Raw genomic sequence first — 27,049 nt, forward strand, 5'->3', positions numbered from 1 at the left:
CCGTCACATCAGCACGGTGGACAGGGAAGGGAGGGGGAGCGAGCTAGCAGGGTAGCGGCGCCTGGCACACGAAACCCGGCTGGAATATCACTCTGTCAACCTCCCCGGGTGCGGAGAGCCGGGTAGGCTACGACAGGCTTCGGTAAATGCAGCTTTATTGAGGTAGAAATGCCGGCTCCAGCGTTTGGGTTTTAGCTGGGTTATAAGTCATTATGTCTTAGTCGCAGGCTTACCCATTCATGTAAGTCCTTATAATTATTATTATTTACCGCTTTGGTGTAGTGACAGAGGGACAGTAATGTATTTTCACGGTCATTCTCAACGTTTTTGACATTGTGGGTCTATTCATCTTCAGAGACGTTTGACAATCGAAATGCTGGCGACATCCTACGACCATGTGGCCTGTTCTGGGCTGACAAAATAACGGGGGAAATGAATAACCAAGTAACCGACAAATATCCATATAATTGTAATTTGCACCAACATGTATTGGGGCCATATGGTGGTCGTGCTGTCACTCAAAATGACATGATGCTTGAATAGTTTTTCTGCTTGGCAGATGAAGAACTCTGGTTGAGTCATTGTAGAAAGACCAGGCAGATAGCCTACTCCCAGCTCTTTGCTGAACAAATAGTGCTTATGCATTATTTGTAAAGCCTCTAAATCATCCAGGGCTATGAGGTCATATTTATGAATAGAAAGCAAAATGAAGGTGGTTATTTACTGCAGTGATACACAATAACTTGTTTATTCTAGACTGAAAGTGCCCTATTTGAAACAGAGCTGTATTTGGAATGGCTTTCATATTTGACATGTGCATGATATCGATGTTACAGAAATATGTTCATATACATATTCACATGCATACAGTACATATTTCCACATACAAGAGTTGCCAAAGATGATCTTACTAATTTGTTTATATATACTGAGTATACCAAACATAAAAATAAAATAAAAACATAATATTGAGTCGCACCCCCCCACCCCTTTGCCCTCAGAACAGCCTCAATTTGTCAGGTCGACATGGTGTCGAAAGTATTCCACAGGGATGCTGGCCCATGTTGACTCCAATGCTTCCCATAGTTGTGCCAAGTTGGCTGGATGTCCTTTGGGTGGTGGACCATTCTTGATACACACAGGAACTGTTGAACATGAAAACCCAGCAGTGTTATTTTCACATACATCGGATAGGTGCAGTGAAATGTTGTTTTACAGGGTCAGCCATAGTAGTACGGTGCCCCTGGAGCAAATTAGGGGTAAGTGCCTTTCGGCTCAGGTATTCGAACCAGCGACCTTTCGGTTACTGGCCCAACGCTCTAACCGCTAGGCTTACCGGCCATCATACAAATGATCACATTGCTTATTCCTGGTTGCAGCCTATTAGCATATCATATTAATACCATAGATTACACCTGGATGTCCCCTTGTGCTCCCTAATCTACAACGTTGACATTATGGGGAGGCTGCGGGCTGCCTGCGATTTCAATTGAATTACCACTGTGCCCTGGCCTGCGCTGCTCTCTAGCCACACAGTAATTGGGTTATACTGGCACATTTTCCCCTCAATCTTTCCAAAGACTGTCTTTTGCTGCCTTTGTCTCTCTCTCTCGCTCTCTCAATCTCGCTCCACCTGTTTCTCTCACTCTTTCTTCGTCTCTGTCGCTGCTCTGTATCTTTCTCTCTCTTTTTCCTTTTTCTCATTAGAATTTCTTCATGCAAATTGTGATTTGGGTGAATTAAGTTGGGCAGTGGGCAGGTTTAAATTTAGATGCGCTCTAAGATAATTGATGGCTTGAAGTGTGGCCAACCTATAAAACATAGAAGCCAATTGAAGGTACTTGTGCTAAAGGCTTAGGTACTATAATAAAAGTAACAAGGCACTTTATATAAATGAGTGGTGGTGCAACCGTAAGATACAGTCCATTTATGAACTTTACGGTCCATTCAATTCTCTCAACATCATCTCATTATCTATTCAGCTCTTAGAGCCTATGTCTGTTTCTATTTGTCATGTTTTCAGGGATATACCATACTGTAAATTTTGCACATTTTGGTATCTATAATGTATAATATATGTACAATATATAACTGTATATATTGCAGTGGTCATAGTCTTCTCTCATAGTATAGCCTAGTGAGTGATATTAGTTCTGTTTTCCCTACAGACTCAAAGAGCCTGGTCAATGGGAACCATCAATCAGGAGCATCCCAGTCACACCACCCAGCCCCCGGTGAGAGAGTCCCACGCTCCGAGCATAGTGCCATCGTCAGCTCCATCGAAAAGGACCTCCAGGACATCATGGACTCCCTAGTCATGGATGATCCCCAGCCTTCCTCTTCAGACCACCCCATCCCCCACTCCCCGCTGTCCCCCATGGTCAACGGAGGAGGCCGCTACCTCCTCTCCCCTCCCACCAGCCCGGGGGCCATGTCAGTGGGCTCCAGCTATGAGAACACCTCCCCGCCCTTCTCCCCCCTGTCCTCTCCCTCGGCGGCCAGCAGCGCAGGCAGCTACACCAGCCCTTCTCCCAGCGGCTGCCTAGACCCCCAGGACCTATCCCTGCCACCCGTGCCAGTCCGCTCATCCAGCTACAACTACACAACTACACCACCCATCCCCCAGCCAAGGACCATCATGACAAACTACAGCCCCGGCGGTGGGGTGCAGAGGGTCCCTGAGAGCCCCAGGCTCCAGAGGAAATGTCTCCTGGAGGCCCCCCAGAGCCCCAAGATGGCCCGCAGAGGCCAGAGCCTAGACAGCCCAGGGGTGATGGGTTCCGAGAGCCCCAGACTGACCCACCTATCTGTTGCATCAGCCGATGCCGGGTACATGGGCATGGGCAGGAACGCAGTGCCAAGTAGCCCCAGACTCACCTCCAATTTCCCCTACGCCGCCACGTCCTCCTCCCCATCCAGCCCCAGGACGAAAGCGGGCACCATCCTCCAGGAGCGTCCGGCTAGCCCCTTCAGAGAGCCGGCGGACCGCTCCCTCACCTCCAGCTCTTCCAGACAGCTGCTATCCCAGCCCAGCAGGGCTTTCCAGCCTCCCCTGGACCCCATCGTCCACATAATCCAGGGGGGCTCTCCACTCCAGCAGCACCACCCCTTCCCCCACCCTCTCACGCTGCAGCCCCCAGAGAGCCCTCGGCTGTCCCGCAGGAACCTCGACCTCAGCGGCGGTGGGGGCAGCAGCATGAGGGAGCTCCCCCCTCTCAGCCCCTCCATGGCTCGCAGAGGGGTGCCTGTTCTCCCGGGTGCTCTCCCTGGAAGTATCCCCATGTTGAGAACGCCTGAGAGCCCATCATCATTGGGGAAGCTGGGAGTCCCGGAGAGCCCCAGGCTCCTACGCAAGGCCTTCTCCCCCCCGGAGGACCAGTTTGGCGGCAGTGTGGTCCGAGCCCGCAGCCCCTCCCCTACCTTGGGGCTGATGATGATGGAGAGCGGGGGAGGGGGAAGGAAGGCCAGCTTTGGGAACGCCCTCTCCCCTGCTTACAGCCTGGGCTCCCTACCTGGCTCTTCGCCTCTTTCCAGCCCCAGGGGCCAGAGGAAGATGTCCGGGGGCCCCCGGGATCAGAGGGGCCCCCACCCGGGCATGCGGGAACGGAAAAACAGCATCTCTGAGATCAGCGACAACGAGGACGAGCTGTTGGAGTACCACCGGCGCCAGAGAGAGGAGAGGCTCAGGGAGCAGGAGATGGAGAGACTGGTAAGTGGAGTAGCCTACTGTTAGCTTTGAGTTAGGCTAGCTATTCACACAATTCATCATTGACCTATGTGGTACAGGGTAATAGCAAACTAGAAGTTATTCGAAGTAATACTATCAATTAAATTACCATTCATTTTGATACTGGTCCTCAAGGAGATAACTCAGCTGCCTGGGAAATATGCCCTTTATCCAGCTCCTGATGTTGACACAAAAATCTTTCTCTGTCTTTCTGTCTCCGTCTCTCACGCCACTATCTATCAAATAAAAATAAAATATGTAAGGGTGTGAATTCCCACCCTAAAAAACAACAACAAAACCTGAAGTTTCTTAGCAACTGGATCTGCGGAGCTGTAGTTCGGCTTATAGCCTTTTTTAACCAACATGTTTAGTCTGTCTCCACTCAAGTATTCCTCCACATTACTAGATAACCATTTGTTTAACCTAAAATGATGGGAGTGGAGAGCACAGTGAAGTCCACATTTGTGAGGAAAAGCGAGCAGTGAAACTATCTTAACTGCTGACGTGTGGTGACGGAGCGGCCATGTTTTTCCAATGCAACCCCATTGTTTGTTGTCCCTTTTTGCACTAAAGAGAGGGAGGGAGCAGTAGACTTGGACTTATGTCCCTAATGAAGCGCCTGAGACAATGACCTTTAAAATACTTTTATATGCTTAGGCCTCTGTGTGATAAACTCTTGTCTGCCTCCTTGTAGGTACACCATAGTAATAGAATGGGAAACCCCCCTCAAAACATGGCAATATGAAGGTACAGTCATGGGTACATTCTATTTCTATGAGTAGGGTGCCGCTGACGTGCCCTAGCCTCTCTGTGTATACTGGGCTATGCTCTGGTTCCCAACAGGAGCCTTACTTCCATTACACAGCAGTAAAACCATCTCTGGCAATCACAGAATGGACACAATCTGTCTTTGTCTCCTCTGTCACCCCCATGTGTTGGAATAGGCTGTAGCCCTAAATGTTAGAGAAATGTCTTTCTCAATTCAAGGAGAAAAGCAATTGCCAGGATTGTCAGGAAGGAGGCAATTTTCGAATCTAGATCAAGTTAATAATAGTTCCTTTTTGAATAAGGACAACAAGATCCCCCAACCTTTAGGCCTATCAGTTAAATTGTATTTGCAATTCTCTCTGTATGGATGGGGTTTCAATTGAAAGGATGGTTATTACAGCAAACCATAATGACCTATGATCTTAACCTTGTGCCATTAGACTGGGAAATATTGACAAAGGACAGAATGTAAATAGCAGAAGAAATAACAGGGAATGTACATACTGTAAGCAGTGGTGTAAAAATACTTGAATGTACTACTTAACGAGTTTTTTATGGTATCTTTACTTTACTATTTATATTTTTGACAACTTTTACTTCACTACATTCCTAAAGAATATCATGTACTTTTTACTCCATACATTTGACCTGACACTCAAAACTATTTGCTACATTTTCAATGCTTAGCAGGACAGGAAAATGGTCAAATTCACACCCTTATCAAGAGAACATCCCTGGTCATCCCTATTGCCTCTGATCTGGCCGACTCACTGAACATGCATGCTTCTTTTGCAAATGATGGCTGAGTGTTGGAGTGTGCCCCTGGCTATCTGTAAAAACAAGAAAATGGTGCCGTCTGGCTTGCTTAATATAAGGAATTTGAAACAATTTATACTTTTACTTTTGATACTTAAGTATATTTTAGTAATTACATTTACTTTTAATACTTATTTAAAACCAGATTTATAAACCTCCCTTATAAAGGGAGGTACTACGAATGCGGACAGATTGTAGAGACTTACGTTTTCTTTGTCACCTGCCGGTCAAACTTTCAAAATGTAAGAGGGGTGGTTTGGTGAATTACGTAATGCCTGTGTGATTAGTAACCTAGTCTGAAGCCAGAAGGTTTGCATTAGCTCCCTGAGCAAATGCCTAGGCTTTAGCTTAGTGCCTAGGCTTTAGCTTAGTGAGCTAGCTATCCCAGTTATAACAAGATTAAGCCCCTGGCATATGAGCTTTGCAACTGGTATGCTAGTATTTTCATTGTGAGGAGGGATCAAGAGGGGTGTACGAGTATTATATGCATTCATTGTGAACCCAGGTGTGCTCAGCTCAGGAAGCACTAAATTAAGGATTTGGATCCCGTAACCATTATTACCATGAGGTATTTCTGCATCCGTTTAAATCCACCCAAAGATTCTGTTCTGTCCGGGTATTTAAGATCCAGCAACAAGACCCAGACCGAACTGTGCAGAGCTAAGCATGACATAAGGTCCTTGTAAGTGGAAGGCGTTAGACTCCTGCCGTGGTGAGAGACGGCGAGAGGCAGTGCAGCGAGCCAAGCGTGACACAGGTCCTCAGTGTCTCTCACTGGAGCTGCCAGTGGGGGTGGATGGGGATGTCGCCATGTGACTGGCACAGTCATTTATTTTGGAGGGGCATGGGGGGAGGGGAGGTGTGGGGCAGTGTACAGTCCATTCATCAAGGCTATATTTGCTACACTTTCTGTACCCAAGGACCGTCTGTCTGTCTGCCTGCTCGCCGTCTGTCCATCTGTCTGTCAGTCTGTCAGTCTCCCAGCAACATGCTGTAGGTCCGGCCAGGCCAGGGGTAACTAACTGCTCTTTGTCGCCAAGTTATTTCCAAATGCAGTCAGTCAGACCCTGGGGATCAGTGTCATGCTTGAAGCAAAGGGGTATGCTGGGTACAGCTATCTATCCCTACAGGCTCTCTGGCATCCTGATAAACTAACAGCACTGTTTATACATAGGACTTGTTTACTGTACCAACGATACTCAATTATTTCTGTGATCTGGAAAGACATTTATGTGTTCTGTGGCCCGAGAAAACATAAGTGTTCACCAGGGACGACGTCATTCATACCATCTGTTTACAATGTTTATACAGCGCCTTTATTCTCTTTTATCCAAGTAGCATGTGTCACATAAACCAGTGAAACAGTATCTTAAGATGTTATTTTTGCCAGCCAATCAGAGGTGAGCTCTATGTCATGTAGGAGTCCAGGCAGTTAAGGAGATCATTTCTCACGTCTGAGCTGCCTTTGAGTTGTAGTGCTATACATGGTTGCTTAGTGAAGCGCTGCCTTGGCAAACACACTAGGCATATGGCGTTAGTCACTGGCTGGCTGCTCTGACTGTCAGACAGATAGGGTTGTGAAAACGGCAGTCTACTGAAGATGACCTCAATGTTGTAACGAGTGGTCCAAGGATGATGACATCACATATTCCATTACCTTATAATCCTGACATTTCGTCATGCTCACAGGGACATTTCTAAACGTAGCTAAACAAAAATAACCACATTTTTCAGCTGACTATCTCAAAATGTGCATGGATACAATTTAGACTATTATCGCTAGTTCTCTCTAGCTCGAGGGACATATTTGTTGTCCTGAAGAGTTTAAGACCTTCATTGAAGTTTCTATACTGCTTTACCTGGAGAGAATTATTTTCTCTCTACGTTGGTGTCTTTCGGCCCCTCTCTTTCCCGGTTTCTTGTGCATGCAATTCTGTCCGGGAAGTATTTCCATTGAAGGGAAAGACTTTTCAGAGTCGGTGAGAATGTCAGCGAGAACGGTCGGCTCTTTACGGGAGAGAGCGAGGTCTTCTCTGCGTGACTGGCATGTTTGTCAGTGTTCACATGGATTAGCACACCAAATAGACCCAGCGCACCAAACATATTCTCGCCTGTATCGTCCTGTCATAGGGCAGCATGGCCTAGGTTTAGACCTAGAACAATGCCCTCTCTGTCACTGGTCTAATTCTGTGGTCAAGCAGCTAGTGTTGATTTTAATGGTGTTTTTATATTTTGTAGTTTTACCAGTATACGACTTTATAGTTATAACTACCATTAGGCCTAGAATATGAACCATCCATGAAGGCTTATACGTGCGTGTGTGGGGGGGGGGGGGGGGGTTAAAGCACGGTGGGTATCGAGTTTCCTAGCCAGGGCAGATTATAGTGATCCCCACAGCTGGATTGAGAAAAGAGAGTGAGTGAGAGAAAGGTTGGGGGGAGACACTGTCTACTCACTTCACAGATAATCTGGGTCAGTGGCAAATCTCTCACTCAGACTCCTTTTGAAGGGATGCTGTTTTCATCTAGTCTGTAAGTTTGCTCCATGTCTGTTTTTAGGTTCTCTGTGTCAGTTCTACCGTCCCATTGTCACGATTTTCCAAATACGACACGCTACCATGCTGTTTGAAAGCAGTCGTTGGTTGTTTAAGACGGCATGTGATAGCCTAACATATCTCCATGCCCTATCTGCATTCAGAGAACATTCAGAGAGGGGGGACGTCATAGGGCTGTCACAATTATCGTGTGACTGACAGTTATGGGCATAGCCATGAACTGACATGTGTTTTCGTCAGAACCGTCTTAACACATTCATTTTAGTTGAAGGGGGATTCAACTTTATATTCAAGTATTTTTCGTTTAATTGGGTAAATTATTTTACATGCCGATCGGCACAGTCGAGAGGAGAACCTTCATTTCCAAAAGTTGCAAGCGATCAAAACATTCGTTTTTGAGACGGGTGTCACCAAAGCTGTTGTATTCACTCGTAGCGAATTTTCAAAGATGCACTATGATGCATTACAAGTAACCGCAGCCATTTTCATGACAATTAATTGTTACCAAAAATTCCATAATTGTCACAGCCCTAGGAGAGGACACCTCTGTCTGGAAAAAAAGGAAAGACCAGAGCATTGTAAACATACCTCTGGCCCCTCCCCCTAGTGTATAAGCCTCTCCCCCTTGGCCTGAGGACAGAGGAAGGATCTCCATCCGAGCTCTGTTCAAACGTGAGGAGGTGAATGACTGAACAAGCCAGCACTGGGAACAGAACCTAGCAATAGAACCACAGTAGAGCCACAGTTTACTGTACATACTACACTGATCTAGGACCAGTAATAGATTGACGTAAAGTCTTCAATGGAAGCGGATCGGAAGCACACAGAGCGGAACAGAGCAGGGCCGTGCTGTACTTACTCTCTCTGGCTCAGGAGGACCCAGCTTTCCTCACCAATGTGACTGCACTTACTGTTTAATGCAATTACTGTTTGTCGTTCCAGAATGGATATGGAATTGGGAGAACTAGGGGTGCGTACGAGGATGTCTGCTTGAGTTAGGGTGTGTGTGTGTGTGTGTGTGTGTGTGTGTGTTCCTGCGTGTGCTGAAGTTGGTGGGTGTGTTTTTTTCAGGGCTTTTTACGGTTTCAAACAGTTTTTAGACTTTGGACATTTGTGCAACATGCACAGCTAGATTACATGTGTATTTGTATTAGTAGAAGAAACGTTTTACATTAGGCCTGATCTCCAAGTCTGTACTGTTGAATTACCAATGGTTGTGCTAAAATAATCTTACTTGAGTTGATTCAATTCTCCCAGAGAAACATACCATGAAACTCTTACGCTTCCTTTCTTACTTAATAACATATAAGATGCATCTTATTCACTCACTGTCAAACACCCTCAGCTTCAAGACACCTGCGTCTGTCACTGAGAGATTGTCTTGCCTCTAGAGTTGTGTTCATTAGGAACCAAACAGACTGAAACGGGGGAATAATTTCCATTGTAAGGTAACCAATATGTGATTTTGTTATTTGAGTGAAATTACCCTTTTAATGAACACAACCTAGGCCACGGAGAACTCCAACCTGAGGGTGTAAATGCTTGGAGGTCAGGGGTCATTCTTTGGCTGTGAGGTCTGAGCTTAGCTAGTCGACATCCAGCCGTGGCAGTGGGTTCTGTCTTCTCAGACGGGCCCAGCTGAGAGAGGGAGGAAGAGAGAGTGAGAGAGAGACTGTCGTTCAACCTCACCTGGCCAAACCTGGTCTAATGAAGATCATATAAAGCATGCTGCAGTATCAGACAGGCTGTTCTAGTTGTATGGTGGTGTAGACTTGGTGCTTCCATGGACTCTCATTGTTTTGCCTTTTAGATGTTGTGGAGTGGATGTTGGGCACAACACACATTTGCTGCCCTATAGAACTAGCCTATAGGCTAGCACATATCTATGTGTAAAGATTATGCAGTACCCAGGGTTTGGAAAGGTTTGTCAAGCTAGTTAGCTTCTAAAATGGCACCCTATTTTACCCTATGGGACCTGGTCAAAAGTAGTGTATTACAGAATATAGGGAATGGGGTACCTTTTGGGACACAGTCACCAGCACAACATGCTGCTGGAGGACTAGTCTTCCATGTGGCTGTTTGAAGCTGCCGCTCCAGTTAGTGCCCGCTAGCGACTAGCGCCACTGAAACCGCCGTGTTTTTCCTCAGCCTCCCCGGAACTGTGCCTGATAAAGAAGAGGTGAATGTGGTTGTTTTCCCAGCGTTCCCTGCACTAAGGAGAGTGTGGGGTTCTTTTATCTCTTGGTTTATGAGTTGTGAAGAATGCCGTTGTATCAGTGGTACTCTCTGAATTTGTTCTTGGTAACTCGCCGGCTGTCCTTGTTGCGTGTCTACAGTGCAACATTTAAGCAATACCAAAACATGTTCCAATCCAACCCCTGAGGAGAGGCTTACAATTAGGGCATTCCCCACAGGGGTGTTTGGTATTTTCTTCTGGTTGTTGAGCAGTCGCCCGAAAAATACATCATATTTAGGTTGTTTTCTGCTCAGTATATACACTGAGTGTACAAAACATTCCATGACATAGACTAACCAGGTGAAAGCTATGATCCCTTATTGATGTCATTTGTTCAATCCACTTCAATCAGTGTAGATGAAGGGGAGGAGACAGGTTAAAGATCATGGATTGTGTGTGTGTGCCATTCAGAGGGTGAACGGGCAAGACAAAAGAATGAAGTGTCTTTGAACGGGGTATGCTTAAGTTTCCCGTGTGTATCAACAGTGGTCCACCATCCAAAGGACATCCAGCCAACTTGACACAACTGTGGGAAGCGTTGGAGTCAACATGGGCCAGCATCCCTGTGGAACGCTTTCATTGCCTTGTGGAGTCTATGCACTGACACATTGAGGCTGTTCTGAGGGCAAAAGGGTGGAGTTTAACTCAAAATTAGGAAGGTGATGTTTTGTACACTCGGTATAATTTGACCATGCCATCAGAAAAGATGTCATTGTAACTAGTTTTGCTCACTGGGAAAAGGATGCAGAAGTGCATAGCAAGAAGGACAGAAGACGACGAGAAAGAGGAACAGAAAAAAAAGGAGAAAGAAGAACGAGAGACTGACACATCACTGATTCACATTGGAAAGAAGGCAAAAATGAGGAAGAGATGCTTGGATTCAAAGAATAGGCCTAGTCGTTAATTGTTAGGGAGGGAGAGTGGTACGGTGGGAAAGATACTGACTTACTCAAAGAAAGAGGATGTTGCGAGAGTGAGGGAAAGACAGTCCCGGTGCTCGGGGAATGCCTGGAAATAGCTGTCTAGAAATGAGTGTGCCTGAATGTCCCAACGAGGAGACTGTAAGATGCCGAATCCATGCCATGTATCCTCACTCCAGACTCTTTTCCAGATCTCTCACATGCCAAGCAATTACCCTGACATTTTACTGTAGCTGTATCTCCTTTTGACTTTCTTAACTGTCATTTACTCGTTTTAATCACTTCCACTCGGTTAGCTTAACAGGCTAAGTACATTATGCTAATATGATAAGGAAAGCTAATGATGCTTAGAGAGCTTGCTATGAGTTTGTGTTGTGCGGTCACATTTTGTCTGATGACTTGTAAATGGCGGTGGGAGGATGAATGACTCAGTAAACATCGCAGAACTACATGAAATATCCAGGAATGAGTCATGGCTAATTGGAACGTGGGTGGGTTAGTTGGTGGAAAGAACTGCCATCTCATGAATTGCAACCAGTTTGACTATAGAGCAGTACTGTCAACCCGGACCTTGGCTTTTCTGGGTCTGTGGGTTCAAATCCCAGGTAGGCCATAGTAGGGATGGACCATGCTATGGGTCAGTATTTTACTTCTCATAAAGGATTTTCCTATGGAGCAGACAGACTCTGGATGTGGCTTAGACTTGTGGCTGAGCTTATCCCTTGAGTCACGCTTTAGCAGATAAGGAAAGAGGCCCATATGGAATAAGTCTCTAACTTGGCTGGGAAATCCAGTCAGTGTTCCTCCTATTAGCAAGCTGGGTCTGCTACTACTGCACAATGCTACCTCAACGCTGAAGCAACATCAAATTCAACTCTTCCATCTAAATAGGTTGGAAATGAGAACATGCATTATGTACACTAGGTAGGAATGTGATTCAGAGGCTTGTTGTTTATTGAGGGCACTAAAGGTCTTTCATTGTAAGCCCAGCACCTCCCTGTGTACACAGGTCTGGAGACAGTGGAAGGGTTTGGGGGTGGGACTCTGTAGAAGGGTTGTGTTTGTTCATCTGTCTCAGGGAGGGAGTTTGAGTGTGACTTCAATGAGCCTCACTGTCCTCCTAGAGCTGTGCCTTTTCACATGTCCACAATGAGAGTAAGTATCCCACTTGGATTTGCTGACTTTTATTTGCTGTACAGTAGATAATCAAATTGAATTTTCATTGGTTGATTTCATAATTGATAGTTGTTTTTATACTCTTGAACATGGTGAACTTTGCACAACTAAATAAACAACTTAGTTATGAGGGAGACATTGATTAATCAAATTCTATAACACAATCTTTGAAATCGGTTGACCAGTTGTCTCTATTCAGATTTGTGTAGCTTTTAACCAGTTTCTGATTATTCTCACTGCTTATACTATATAACACGTTGCAGACGTTGTTTAGTATTAGGTCTGTGTCCTACATATACTGAAAAAATATATACATTTGTGCACAAAATGAGAGAAATTAGCTTTTAGTGCGTATTAAACATTTCTGGGATCTTTTATTTCAGCTCATGAAACAGTGGACCAGCACTTTACATGTTGCGTTTTATATTTTTGTTCAGTGTAGTATTTTACCTACATAGTGTTGTATGCATGCTACCATGCTGGTTGTGGAACTCAAGGAAACTCTTGGAATTATATGTGTCACATAATGAGTGTCAAAGCACTAGACTAGTGGGAGCTAGACCATAAACAGCCATGTGTTTAATAGACAGTGGATTGGAAGCCATATGCTACAGTATGCTGTGATTGGAACCAGTCAGTAACTTAGACCTACAGGGAGCGGAAGCTGCAGGATCAGAGTGAGACTCCGTGTGGGCCAACTTGGAGATCCAATGAGTCGGCCTCCCCTCCACGGGTTCCGACTATGCCACCAGGTTTTTGTATCATGTGCATTAAAGGTTCTAGGAAATCTCTAGTAACACCTTGCCTCAGTCGTGCCTCTACCCCGGGGGAGCCAGTTAATGACATCTACGGAGACCGTTTGAGGCTCATAAACTGAAGGAATTTATATATTTTTAAGGTTGCACCATGCAGAAATCGCTCCGCCGTTTTCTAATCGTTTGCCTAATTTCAATTTGTGATAAAATTAGCTAGTATAGTGTAGAGAATCATTGTACCATCTAAACCGCTGTTCGATGTATTTTCCATAACCAAAAATATTGTTTCAGCTGTGGTACAAAACCGAAAGTAAAAGACGCAAAAACAAAACTTAATAACGTGAAGCATAGAAATAGCTCAAAACAAAATAGGGTACTTCATGCTCAAAGAAGAGTAGAGGTGCTGAAACTGCATTAGAAGGTGGGGTGCTGAAACTGCATTAGAAGGTGGGGTGCTGAAACTGCATTAGAAGGTGGGGTGCTGAAACTGCATTAGAAGGTGGGGTGCTGAAACGGTGCATTAGAAGGTGGGGTGCTGAAACGGTGCATTAGAAGGTGGGGTGCTGAAACGGTGCATTAGAAGGTGGGGTGCTGAAACGGTGCATTAGAAGGTGGGGTGCTGAAACGGTGCATTAGAGGGTGGGGTGCTGAAACGGTGCATTAGAAGGTGGGGTGCTGAAACGGTGCATTAGAAGGTGGGGTGCTGAAACGGTGCATTAGAAGGTGGGGTGCTGAAACGGTGCATTAGAAGGTGGGGTGCTGAAACGGTGCATTAGAAGGTGGGGTGCTGAAACGGTGCATTAGAAGGTGGGGTGCTGAAACGGTGCATTAGAAGGTGGGGTGCTGAAACGGTGCATTAGAAGGTGGGGTGCTGAAACGGTGCATTAGAAGGTGGGGTGCTGAAACGGTGCATTAGAAGGTGGGGTGCTGAAACGGTGCATTAGAAGGTGGGGTGCTGAAACGGTGCATTAGAAGGTGGGGTGCTGAAACGGTGCATTAGAAGGTGGGGTGCTGAAACGGTGCATTAGAAGGTGGGGTGCTGAAACGGTGCATTAGAAGGTGGGGTGCTGAAACGGTGCATTAGAAGGTGGGGTGCTGAAACGGTGCATTAGAAGGTGGGGTGCTGAAACGGTGCGTTAGAAGGTGGGGTGCTGAAACGGTGCGTTAGAAGGTGGGGTGCTGAAACGGTGCGTTAGAAGGTGGGGTGCTGAAACGGTGCGTTAGAAGGTGGGGTGCTGAAACGGTGCGTTAGAGGGTGGGGTGCTGAAACGGTGCGTTAGAGGGTGGGGTGCTGAAACGGTGCGTTAGAAGGTGGGGTGCTGAAACGGTGCGTTAGAAGGTGGGGTGCTGAAACGGTGCGTTAGAAGGTGGGGTGCTGAAACGGTGCGTTAGAAGGTGGGGTGCTGAAACGGTGCGTTAGAAGGTGGGGTGCTGAAACGGTGCGTTAGAAGGTGGGGTGCTGAAACGGTGCGTTAGAAGGTGGGGTGCTGAAACGGTGCGTTAGAAGGTGGGGTGCTGAAACGGTGCGTTAGAAGGTGGGGTGCTGAAACGGTGCGTTAGAAGGTGGGGTGCTGAAACGGTGCGTTAGAAGGTGGGGTGCTGAAACGGTGCGTTAGAAGGTGGGGTGGTGAAACGGTGCGTTAGAAGGTGGGGTGCTGAAACGGTGCGTTAGAAGGTGGGGTGCTGAATAGGTGCGTTAGAAGGTGGGGTGCTGAAACGGTGCGTTAGAAGGTGGGGTGCTGAAACGGTGCGTTAGAAGGTGGGGTGCTGAAACGGTGCGTTAGAAGGTGGGGTGCTGAAACGGTGCGTTAGAAGGTGGGGTGCTGAAACGGTGCGTTAGAAGGTGGGGTGCTGAAACGGTGCGTTAGAAGGTGGGGTGCTGAAACGGTGCGTTAGAAGGTGGGGTGCTGAAACGGTGCGTTAGAAGGTGGGGTGCTGAAACGGTGCGTTAGAAGGTGGGGTGCTGAAACGGTGCGTTAGAAGGTGGGGTGCTGAAACGGTGCGTTAGAAGGTGGGGTGCTGAAACGGTGCGTTAGAAGGTGGGGTGCTGAAACGGTGCGTTAGAAGGTGGGGTGCTGAAACGGTGCGTTAGAAGGTGGGGTGCTGAAACGGTGCGTTAGAAGGTGGGGTGCTGAAACGGTGCGTTAGAAGGTGGGGTGCTGAAACGGTGCGTTAGAAGGTGGGGTGCTGAAACGGTGCGTTAGAAGGTGGGGTGCTGAAACGGTGCGTTAGAAGGTGGGGTGCTGAAACGGTGCGTTAGAAGGTGGGGTGCTGAAACGGTGCGTTAGAAGGTGGGGTGCTGAAACGGTGCGTTAGAAGGTGGGGTGCTGAAACGGTGCGTTAGAAGGTGGGGTGCTGAAACGGTGCGTTAGAAGGTGGGGTGCTGAAACGGTGCGTTAGAAGGTGGGGTGCTGAAACGGTGCGTTAGAAGGTGGGGTGCTGAAACGGTGCGTTAGAAGGTGGGGTGCTGAAACGGTGCGTTAGAAGGTGGGGTGCTGAAACGGTGCGTTAGAAGGTGGGGTGCTGAAACGGTGCGTTAGAAGGTGGGGTGCTGAAACGGTGCGTTAGAAGGTGGGGTGCTGAAACGGTGCGTTAGAAGGTGGGGTGCTGAAACGGTGCGTTAGAAGGTGGGGTGCTGAAACGGTGCGTTAGAAGGTGGGGTGCTGAAACGGTGCGTTAGAAGGTGGGGTGCTGAAACGGTGCGTTAGAAGGTGGGGTGCTGAAACGGTGCGTTAGAAGGTGGGGTGCTGAAACGGTGCGTTAGAAGGTGGGGTGCTGAAACGGTGCGTTAGAAGGTGGGGTGCTGAAACGGTGCGTTAGAAGGTGGGGTGCTGAAACGGTGCGTTAGAAGGTGGGGTGCTGAAACGGTGCGTTAGAAGGTGGGGTGCTGAAACGGTGCGTTAGAAGGTGGGGTGCTGAAACGGTGCGTTAGAAGGTGGGGTGCTGAAACGGTGCGTTAGAAGGTGGGGTGCTGAAACGGTGCGTTAGAAGGTGGGGTGCTGAAACGGTGCGTTAGAAGGTGGGGTGCTGAAACGGTGCGTTAGAAGGTGGGGTGCTGAAACGGTGCGTTAGAAGGTGGGGTGCTGAAACGGTGCGTTAGAAGGTGGGGTGCTGAAACGGTGCGTTAGAAGGTGGGGTGCTGAAACGGTGCGTTAGAAGGTGGGGTGCTGAAACGGTGCGTTAGAAGGTGGGGTGCTGAAACGGTGCGTTAGAAGGTGGGGTGCTGAAACGGTGCGTTAGAAGGTGGGGTGCTGAAACGGTGCGTTAGAAGGTGGGGTGCTGAAACGGTGCGTTAGAAGGTGGGGTGCTGAAACGGTGCGTTAGAGGGTGGGGTGCTGAAACGGTGCGTTAGAGGGTGGGGTGCTGAAACGGTGCGTTAGAAGGTGGGGTGCTGAAACGGTGCGTTAGAAGGTGGGGTGCTGAAACGGTGCGTTAGAAGGTGGGGTGCTGAAACGGTGCGTTAGAAGGTGGGGTGCTGAAACGGTGCGTTAGAAGGTGGGGTGCTGAAACGGTGCGTTAGAAGGTGGGGTGCTGAAACGGTGCATTGGGGGGTGGGGTGCTGAAACGGTGCATTGGGGGGTGGGGTGCTGAAACGGTGCATTGGGGGGTGGGGTGCTGAAACGGTGCATTAGAAGGTGGGGTGCTCCACTGTTAAAGGTATTTTTAGGCACTAGCTCTGCTTCCAAAAAACGTACTAGCAATTTGCTGGAGTAAGCAAAGTTCTGGCAACCAGTCACTGAACTTAAGATCAGAATATCCCATAATGTGCAGGTTTCAAAACACTGTCATGCTGATTTATGTACAGAGAAACACATGGGTATTTTTTATTTATTTAACTAGGCAAGTCAGTTAAGAACAAATTCTTATTTACAATGAAGGCCTAGGAGCAGTGGGTTAACTCTGCCTTGTTCAGGGGCAGAACGACAGATTTTTACCTTGGCACCTCTGGGATTCGATCTAGCAACCTTTCGGTTACTAGTCCAACGCTCTAACCACTAGGCTACCTACCGCCCCGAGCTATTACAGCAACATAAATCTGTCTAGGCTCTTTGAACCTAGCCAGACAGTAGGCCTACTATGTTCAGTCTGGTGGAATGACACAGCGATTATGTTGACTATCGTTTAACTTCTAACAGTGTCAAAGAGACAGTCTGCAAAAAAGTAAACATGCCCGAAGTGAGATGGTGGGAATAGAGAGAACATACAGTATGCTTTCTCTGCAGACATGGGTTCAAATAGTATTTTCATCCAAATATTTCAGCAGCACTGTCTGGCAATGGTATAGTCCCAAAAGTGCAAACTTGCCGGTATGGCACTCCAGGCTGGGTCGATCAAATGCTCAAAGTATTTGAAAACCAAAACAAATGGTATTTGAACCCAGTTGTGATTCTCTATAGCCCAGGGCCTTGCACTGCCAGCCAGGTCCTGTTACATGGTATGAGAGAAAAGGAGAAAAGCTGCTGGATTTGTTGTGCCATTCAAACTTTAAAGCCTCAGGAATGCCTGCTGTCTGTATACTTTGTCCCTTAGTAGACTACATTCTTAGCAAACCAAAAATGCAAGGAACAGGAGACGCCACATTTCCTATGTCTGCGTCAGCTGTTGGTGTTGTCAGGCCTGCATTTTCTAGACTTAATTCCATAATGTGAATCCAGAGAGGGAAGGCACGGTGGCATTTTCAGATGAAAGCCAGTAAGATGTGGGTGTTGTGCATTGCAAATGGAGGCTCCACTGTTGTTGTGCTTCCCCCTCATATCTCTAGTGAACATATTGTAGCCCAGGGCTTGTTCTTCTAACCTTCTGTTAGTGAAGCTGGCTGACTCCGATTACAGGTTAAGCTAATGTAGGGTTTGGTGTGTAGAACCCCCATCAGAGTACCCCACTTACCTCAATCACAGGGAATCACTGTCTGAGGGCACATCAAACAGGTCTAGAGCCTGCCTCCCCCTGACAACATTAGTCATGTACTGCATGTATCTCTAGTTAGTTAGGTGTTAACTCGTTTGTTTTGGTTGAGTAATGTGGTGCTGTTTTTATTTCCACGAGATCAACAAAGTTGATCAAAACGTCTCCTTCGTCTGAAAGTACAAAACATACCTCATCTGAAAAAAAAAATACATTTGTGATTAAGTTTTATAATATTATTTGTCTGTGTTTCTGTCCGATCATTGTATTCTACTGATTGCCTAATACCCCTTTCATACTGCTTAGCCGAGCTGTACTGAGCTGGCCCGGTTACCTTAACTGCTGGAATGAATAATGTAAAAAGAAAATCCAAGTCAGTACAGTTGGTTTCGACACAATAGAGTATAAAGGCTACTAATGTCTATGTCAGACCAGAGTCGCTGCGTCTGCAGCCCGGGGTTTACAGCAGGGGCCAGTTGACCTTTAGGGGTTAGAGGTCACCTGGTGATTCAGCAGTCCATCACTGCTCAGAGGTGGGCCAGCACTGATCTTAGAATGACACCTGTTTCTACAATCACTGTGTTTGTGAGACCCCTGGGAAGGAGCTCTGGAGATTGGCAAGCTGTTGTTTCAGGGGTGCATGGGCAGCCTATATGTCTGCTCATTGGGATCAAGACATGGTCGTAGGATAGTACCTACTGTTAAACTGCTAACTTCCATTGACTTTGATTTGGGTTTTTCCCTGACCACGTGACCTGGATCTTGGCGTCAGTTATAGACAATGACACATTAACTATGAACACACTAACATCCACAAACATGTCGGTTAATGGAGTTTTGTTATGTTTGGTAGGAGTGTGCTCTGTACTGCATATTAGACAGGCTTGGCCTGGCCTAGCCATGGCTGGAGCTAGATCTGTCCCTGATAAGACCTGGTTCCTCCACACAGGAAAGATGCCATCACTGAGGGGGAAGGTGGGTTCTGGGGAAGGGTCCTTTTAATCTCCACCCACCTCTGAATTGCTCATTTCCAGATTGGCATCAGTGGCAGCCACACACACAGGAAATGAGATTTGGGGCGAGGAGGAGGACATATTTGCCTTTGCAGCAGAGGCTTGATGTAATCAGTTCCTCTGTTTCTGTCTGTCCACAGGAGAGGCAGAGGCTAGAGACCATCCTGAACCTGTGCGCCGAGTACAACAAGGGCGACGGGCCCTTTGGGGGCGAGGCAGAGGGGAGGATGGGCTTCCCTGGGGGCCTGGGACCGGGGGAGGGGGCGGCCAGGAGACCCTCTATGGACAGCTTGGCAGGGTCCAGCTCACTGCATCGTAGCATGGCCCATAGACAGCAGAGGGAGAGCGACGAGGAGAACCTCAAGGAGGAGTGCAGCAGTACAGAGAGCACCCATCAGGAGGTGAGGACGCCACGTCCACCACAGGCTCTCCACAATGGAGACCGATACCAGGTCAGACGCAGGGCCGTCTTGTCACTTTCATCATTTCTACTACTTACTATGAGAACTACAGGCATGACATACTAGTACTTACTATGAGAACTACAGGCATGACATACTAGTACTTACTATGAGAACTACAGGCATGACATACTAGTACTTACTATGAGAACTACAGGCATGACATACTAGTACTTACTATGAGAACTACAGGCATGACATACTAGAACTTACTATGAGAACTACAGGCATGACATACTAGAACTTACTATGAGAACTACAGGCATGCCGTTGATATAACAGCATGAAAGCACTTACTGCATGCATTTAAAGTGGAAATTGCTAGACACGGCCTGACCTAGACACGGCCTGACCTAGACACGGCCTGACCTAGACACGGCCTGACCTAGACACGGCCTGACCTAGACACGGCCTGACCTAGACACGGCCTGACCTAGACACGGCCCGACCTAGACACGGCCCGACCTAGACACGGCCCGACCTAGACACGGCCCGACCTAGACACGGCCCGACCTAGACACGGCCCGACCTAGACACGGCCCGACCTAGACACGGCCCGACCTAGACACGGCCCGACCTAGACACGGCCCGACCTAGACACGGCCCGACCTAGACACGGCCCGACCTAGACACGGCCCGACCCACGGCCCGACCTAGACACGGCCTGACCTAGATTGATGGTCGAAATGACACAGCATGAAGATAATGACATTTGTTTGCCAAGCAACAGTGTTTAACATGGAGACATGTGACGTGTATAGTCCCTCCCTAATGTGTGGATCAGTGTGTGTTTGCAACATAGTCTGAAACGGTTAACTACTGCACATGGGCCATGCTCTTTGCACTTATATGTAACAATGTGCCTGCCTCTTCTGTCTCGCTCCCCCTTCAGCACGAGGAGCAGCCTGTTTCTGGCGGCCCGGGGCGGACAGAGCTGGGTTACCTGGAGGACGAGAGGGTCAGAGTGCTGGCACGAGTCGACGAGCTCAAATCACGAATCACAGAGCTGGAGCAGCAGCTACAGGAGTCCAAGCAGGAGGTAAGAAATTCAATCACTTCAATTTCCAGATAGTAGGCTGCTTCTAATATAAGGAATGATATGTGGGGAAGATAAATTGAAACTATTGTGTGTGTGTGTGCTTCATGCACGTTTAGTGACACAAACAAGCAGAAAGTGATAGAATGACCACTGGGTGGTGTCACACGCACCGCTAGGCTGTGATTGTTCTGCTGTCTGTGGGGAAGCTCTGTGATTGGAGCAGGGGGGCTCATGTGTGACGGGTGTGTCCCGTTCCCAGGCAGAGATGGAGCGGGCCCTGCTGCAGGGGGAGAGGCAGGCGGAACTGGACCAGGTAGAGGCAGAGACGGAGATCATCGGACAGCTGCAACACAAGCTCAACGAGCTGGAGAACGCCATCCAGAGGGAGAAAGACAAGGTAGGACCCTGTGGGAAAACACACACACCAAGCATACTGTCCTGTACACATTAAGCAGTCTTACCACCTGCAGATGAGTTCTTGCTCCACTTATAAACTTCTCATTCCAATGTTACAGTGTTGTATTTTAATGGAGAAAACCTATAGAAAAAGTACTTTTGTTAGTGAGCTGTTTTTGTTGTCCTAGCACTCTGAGAGAGTCCTTATTGGAAAGATGGTGGGTATGCAGACAGGGAGGTGAGATTTGTGAGATCTCAACATTGTGTTGTTTAAACACAACAGACACAACCCAACCCGCCTTTCCCTGCGCTGGACTGTCTGTTATAGGGCCTGTTCAGTTGGATGGAACGTTACAGAACGTTCACATAGAAATGTATCCTGTAGAACAGATATACGATTTTCTGCGGGGTAGGAAATGGATTCATGGCAGTTCGGTTCGTGATATTTCTATCTGCAGCATTCCGAACGTTTCACATCACTGAATATATATCTTGTAAGCCTCAAAGGGACTGAACAGCCTTTCTGGTCTCTTGACATTCCTTAAAGGCATTAAATCCTGTATGGCCTCCCAAGACCGTATCTAGTTGGTTTTGCCATCCCAAGGTAAATTCACCCAGCCATAGCACTCGCTCTTCAACCCCCCCCCCCCAGCGGGGAATGCTTCAACCTTTCACCTTTTATATGCATTGATGTTTTACCTTAAGAGCTGTGGACGATGGTGCTTAGACTTAAGTATGGGTGTTTTTTTCTGTATTTTCTTTCTTTATTTTCCTTGGTGGTTTCTCTCTCTCCAGGGCTTTTTCTTCTTCTGCAGCTCGGCTCCACTAACCAGCCTCCATTAACTTCTAATCCTCTCACTGCTTCACTCAGCAACCTCCTCTCCTCCCCCACTGTCAGCCTGAAATCAATGTAGGTTATTAGCACTTGTCTTGTGTCTCAAATGGCACTATATTCCCTATATAGTGCACTACTTTTGACCAGGGCTCTGTAGGTAATAGGGTGCCATTTGGGACATAGGTATGAATCGGTCCTTTGGGTTTCTACTTGGCTGAAGCTGGGACTGGATGCAGAGTGGGTATGAGTGGCTGGCTACTAAAAGTATATCTGTCCACCACATAGTTCACAACATTACAGAGGGTCTCTATTTGAAGGCTTTACACAACTCTGTTGTTTCAGCTAGTTGTTTCAGCTCCATTGCGTTTCGAAGGAGGCGAGGAGAGCCGGTGCGGGGAGCCTATTGCGCGCTTCTATTCCCTCCAGGGGTTTTGATATCACAGCCTGGGTGCCAGTAGGGCAGTGGTGCAGAGCACTAGAGTTACCCATGCTTACACCGCCTGCACTCAAATGCAATAACAACAAAGATCGTTCAGGCATGCCAACACATCCAGTTATAAACCTGTTCAAAACTAACTGGACTGACCTAAAGTATTCATACCAAAGAAACATGAAAATCTGGATGGGCTAATAATAATAATTTTTAAAGCCACATGAAAATCTCCTTTTCAATCGCAGACCAGTGTTTTCATGAGCATCGAACCCTGCAACTTAGAAATGTCTGTGAACAAGAAGTCTGTTCAGACCTGTTTGAGGCATGGGACATGTTTATTAGGCACCGAATGGGGGGTGGAAACTGACTTAAACAAGGAGGCCATTTTTGCTTTCTGTTGCAAAACATTTTTAAAGGTTTTCAGCGTTGTGCCCTAATGAACACGGCCCTGCAGTCCAGCACTTTTAAAGCTAGTCACTGGGGGATTGATTTCACAGTATTATAAACTCCATAGATGCCCCATGTCCCTCTGGCTTATCCACTGTTGTGACCTCTAACATCGGAAGCTTTTTGCATGGCGTGGATTTGAGCAAGTGTGTTTTTTTGTTGCTTTCTCTCTGTTGTCCCCCACTTCCTCTCCTCCCTCCCACCCCGGACGGTGTGTTCTCTTTCTAGGAGAGGGCAAATGTTGACGCAGAGCGCCGAGACCTGGAGAGCCTCCAGGAGGGCTACAGTGAGCTGAAGAACCAGCTTCATAACTGTCCCGAGTCACTGAGGGAGCAGTTAAAGGAACAGCTCAAAAGGGTCAGTCGTCACCAAGACCATCAGCCCAACCACTCCTGAGACCCACCTCCAGAGACAGCAAGCGTACCACACCCCCACCCACTCCCTCCACCCTTGTCTCGGAGCTACACCTATCCACCATTATGAAGGGAAATTCCAGCAGCACCACATTGCAATTAGAGTATACTTACCTCCAGATTATTAAAGTACCCAGTAAGAGAATTACATGTTCAGGAGAAGCTGAAGTTGTGCACTTACGGATTTACTAGTATAATGTCTACTGAGCTGGATATAGTGCATAGAATGCTGCACTTAACTGTCAAAGATACTGAACTGGAATTCTAATTCTATGATGATAACTGATGTAAAACAGTCTTAACATCCAAGAAGATGGCATACCAATTTAGGGTAGGTTTCCTGGACACAGATTAAACCTAGACCTGGACTAAAAAGTATGCTCAATGGAGATTCTACATTGAAAGTGCTTTATAGCTCTGGACAAGGCTTAATCTGTGTCCGGGAAACCTGCCCTTAATGTTTATGCCAGATGCCAGTTGGTGATTGCTGCATAGTAGGCTACACTATCTTAGTATGATAAGACCTGGTGCATATCTCCTCGGATACAGTTACTGAGACCTTTACCCCTTTAGCCCCTCGCCTACGTGCTAATGCCACAAGCTGCTGGAATTTCCCCTCCTCTCCCCGCCACACCTATGTGCTATGCCTCTGAGCAAACGGGAGGAGTGTCAAAATGGCGTCTGGTGATGTCAGGGCGAGGTGCTGCATTGTGGTGATTTCTGGGTCATATGTGCGTTGCATGCATTTCACACAGGAGTGTGTGTTGTCCGTCTGGTTGATACAGTCTCTTAGTCTGGAAGCATCCCTCTCTTCTTGATTTGTGATGGCTTATAACCCCTTAACTGCTTACTAATCTATTAATGTAGACACTTACCACCTCCACTTCCTGTCCTATTCTCTTTTCATATCTTTCCTCTGAATGGAAATGTGTGTGTTTTTGTGTCTGAATAATGTTTTATATCGTCAGCTCTCTGAAAACTCAGTCCATAGAAAGTGAATCTTGCATTTTGTCAGGCAGTGCAACTATTTATCAGCCAATTACATTTAGCACGTTAGCTCTATTCACTTTGCTGTCCTATCCACGTAGAGTAGCATGACACATTGGCTGACTGACTTGACGTGAGAAAAAATGGGGGGAGCACATGGACAAAAATACATGTAAAAATGTTCTCCGTTGCGTGCACTGATGGACACGTCCCAAGTTTGCTGAAGACATCCTTCAGAAGTGCGACAGAGGCCCATGAGTGGCCTGCTCTCCAAACACGAGGGTCTGGAGATGTCAGTGATGACATGAGTGTTCTGACGCCCCGAGCCTTCACTCGTTATTGTCAGTAACGCTCCGATGAACTGACAGCAAGGGCAGGCCCTCGTCTTTCCCCCTCCAAAGCATAAGTGGCCTTCTCTCACAAATATGTGTGTGTGTTTCTTGGGTTTATGGATCTAAAGGGTCAAGACATTCAGTTGGGTTCTCACATTCAAATCAGCTATAAAATGCAGTATAGAAGATAGTACTTAAGTATTACTACAGTAAAAGCACAGTTATCTTTCGTAACATATAGATATAGTGGCCCTTTTGGTTTCTCATTTTTGGGATTAGTATTGGTGCAGCAGAGAAGACTGCTTGTCACCAATCAATCAAACTACTGGGCTATAAAATTTTCCAACTTATTGGACTCACATGAGCAGAAATGCCTGTAATATTGATAGCTGTGTATACCACATCATTTTCACAAGGGTATGGTGCTTCTGTATTGGTGCCATAGTGAAGTACAAACCTAGAACACAATAAAGAGTCTAATATAGTAAAGTTAACCCAAACAACATAATATTAAAGTCTATCAAAGCATGATCAAAGTAGTCATAGTGTTAAACAGAACTCCATCAATCGTTAAATAGAACCTCCGTGCAGCTTAGTCTCTGTCTAAAATGACAATGCAGTAGTCTTTTGAAGCTCGTTCTTTCTGTGGCCTACCGCCCCTGGTTGTGCTGGGCTTGGCTTGGGCCTTGACCGCCGCGGCTCAGGAGCATGGTCATTGGAGAGAGCCAGGGGGGTGGAGGGGGTGGCCCTGTGGTGACCTTGTGGGTCTGTCTGTCTCTTGGGGTTGGTAGTTGTTGGTACTTTAGAACCCTTTTCACACTATCGTGCCAACCACACCAGACTGTGCTGGCTCGGGTACTTTCTCCACACATTGTGCTTTCTAGCAACTATGGTGAATGGATGAATACGTTACCAGGCCAGCCAAATACAGCTTGGCTCGGCTTTGCTTGGCACAGCAGTGTGAAAACAATATATTATAGGAGGCTGAGGAATGTTGTGGTTGTAACCCATTGTGATGGGCTCTGTGTGGGGTTCGACAGGAGGGCGAGACCCTGGAGTCAGAGACAAAACAGTTTGAGGACCTGGAGTTCCAGCAGCTGGAGAGGGAGAGCAGCCTGGAGGAGGAGAGGGAGACCATCAGCCAGCAGCTGCTGCAGGAGAGGGCCGAGTACCACACCAGCGTGGCCAAGAGGAAGGTAATGGACTGGACCACAATGGCTGCTCCTATCTATTCTGGCAACCCTTCATCATATCTGGAGCTGTGAATATAAATGTCTGTCAGAGAAACTTCCTAATTTTTGATGATGGCCTGATGATTCACGTCAAGAATGGTGTTGGTGGGGGATACCTGACAAAGACATGATAGATGATTACTGCTTTGTTTTTGGTGTAGTGTATATTTTCTCAGTTTGTCATCTTGTTGAGTACCCCTTTAATTCAGCAATAACGCTCTAAACATGTTGTCTTCCAGGACAAGGTGGCAGCTCTGGAAGGCCAGGCCAGTCAGCTGGGACAGCAGGCGTCTCAGGAGTGTGACAGGTTGGCTAAGGACAGGAACCTTACCCTGCAGATTCTCCATAAGGTAACATTACAATACAGTTCATATCTGTCCCAGCAGCCACTCTACAATCTACACATATACAGTAATGACATTGTTGGTTATTACTACGTTTTTTGTCATTGGACTGGTGATTCCCATGAAACCACTTTTGAAAATAACTAATTTGAATCATTATCTCTCTCTGGTCTTGTTTGACAATGTGAGAATCACACACAAAGGCATTACCACATGAAGGGCAATGTGCCATGCCAGCCACCTCATATTAAGTCAATCAATTAAGAGCTTGTTGGCAGATTTCCCATATGTTGACATTTCACTTCATGACTCGGCACATGTGCTGCCTTGTCCCCGGCTTTTCTGCAGTGGCACATTTTCTAATTTGGTAAAGAAACTATGGCAATCCATAATCAGGACAGAGTCAGATACTTAGATACTTTCAGTAATGTAAGGTACAAGAAGCTATGTCTTAATACGAGCACACTGTAACCAGGGCATCATGATGGGTGAGGTAAGCAGTCCTTGTCACAGTCTCATGTTTTTCTGGTGTGTTCCAGGAGAAAGAGAGGCTATCGGCCCTAGAGAAGAGGTACCTCAGCCTTACTGGAGGAAGGTCTTTCCCTAAGTGTTCCAGCACCATGAAAGAGGTGAGGGGGGTTTATCTTACTAAGAGGTCACTCCTACAGTTATCTATCATGACCCAGACGGATGAACGGACCTCCACTCTGATCACTTGTCTAAAAGCCACACTCCTTAATTTGTGAAAGACCAACAAAGACTACCAACCAAAAATTTTAACAATGGAGAAAATGCACTCCTAGACATTTTCATACTAGGTTTCTATGATACATCTGTTGTCCTCAATGAATTATTTCCCATGAGTGCAACGTTACTTCAAGTACAAAATGACAGACTGTGGCTTTAAGAGAAATGTTATGGTTTTCATAGTTGAGGTTGTTTTATTGGTCAATAGGACTTTTTACCTCAGGTGTAGGTCTGTCGTGTGCTTGTTCTACTGCTTGTGTGCCAGAGTAACCATTTATTTACTGTGTTAAACACGATGTAGTGTCGGCTTGTGAAGTATGACCTTGTTTTACATTGTGGTCGGATACAGCTGATAACATCAGTCAAACTGGTTTGATCGGATAATTCAGATCCGACGGACATATTCCTTGTGATTGGAAACATCTGCAATTTGATGGTGGATTGCACATAATATCTCAACTCAGGTCAGCGAGATATAAATCTGGCCTGAATCCCTGGGCTGCGTTGTTTATT

General features: G+C 47.0%; 1 protein-coding gene across 14 annotated transcripts in view; it reads left to right on the top strand.

Annotated features, from left to right (window-relative positions):
- The window catches only part of phldb1b (pleckstrin homology-like domain, family B, member 1b), a 93,210-nt gene that overhangs the window by 49,885 nt on the left and 16,276 nt on the right, over positions 1–27,049 (top strand). For 9 of the 14 annotated variants that reach the window (XM_055895969.1, XM_055895976.1, XM_055895964.1 and 6 more), the window contains 8 exons: positions 2,169–3,709; positions 19,011–19,322; positions 20,224–20,370; positions 20,630–20,767; positions 22,710–22,838; positions 25,254–25,409; positions 25,685–25,795; positions 26,329–26,418. In XM_055895969.1, the coding sequence (XP_055751944.1) occupies positions 2,169–3,709; positions 19,011–19,322; positions 20,224–20,370; positions 20,630–20,767; positions 22,710–22,838; positions 25,254–25,409; positions 25,685–25,795; positions 26,329–26,418 (2,624 nt within the window). The remainder of the gene's footprint in view (positions 1–2,168; positions 3,710–19,010; positions 19,323–20,223; positions 20,371–20,629; positions 20,768–22,709; positions 22,839–25,253; positions 25,410–25,684; positions 25,796–26,328; positions 26,419–27,049) is intronic. The other 5 variants (XM_055895971.1, XM_055895978.1, XM_055895975.1 and 2 more) reach the window with 3 other exon arrangements.

The sequence above is a fragment of the Salvelinus fontinalis genome, chromosome 33 (assembly GCF_029448725.1).
Source record: "Salvelinus fontinalis isolate EN_2023a chromosome 33, ASM2944872v1, whole genome shotgun sequence".
In the NCBI taxonomy this organism is placed as follows: Eukaryota; Metazoa; Chordata; class Actinopteri; order Salmoniformes; family Salmonidae; genus Salvelinus; species Salvelinus fontinalis.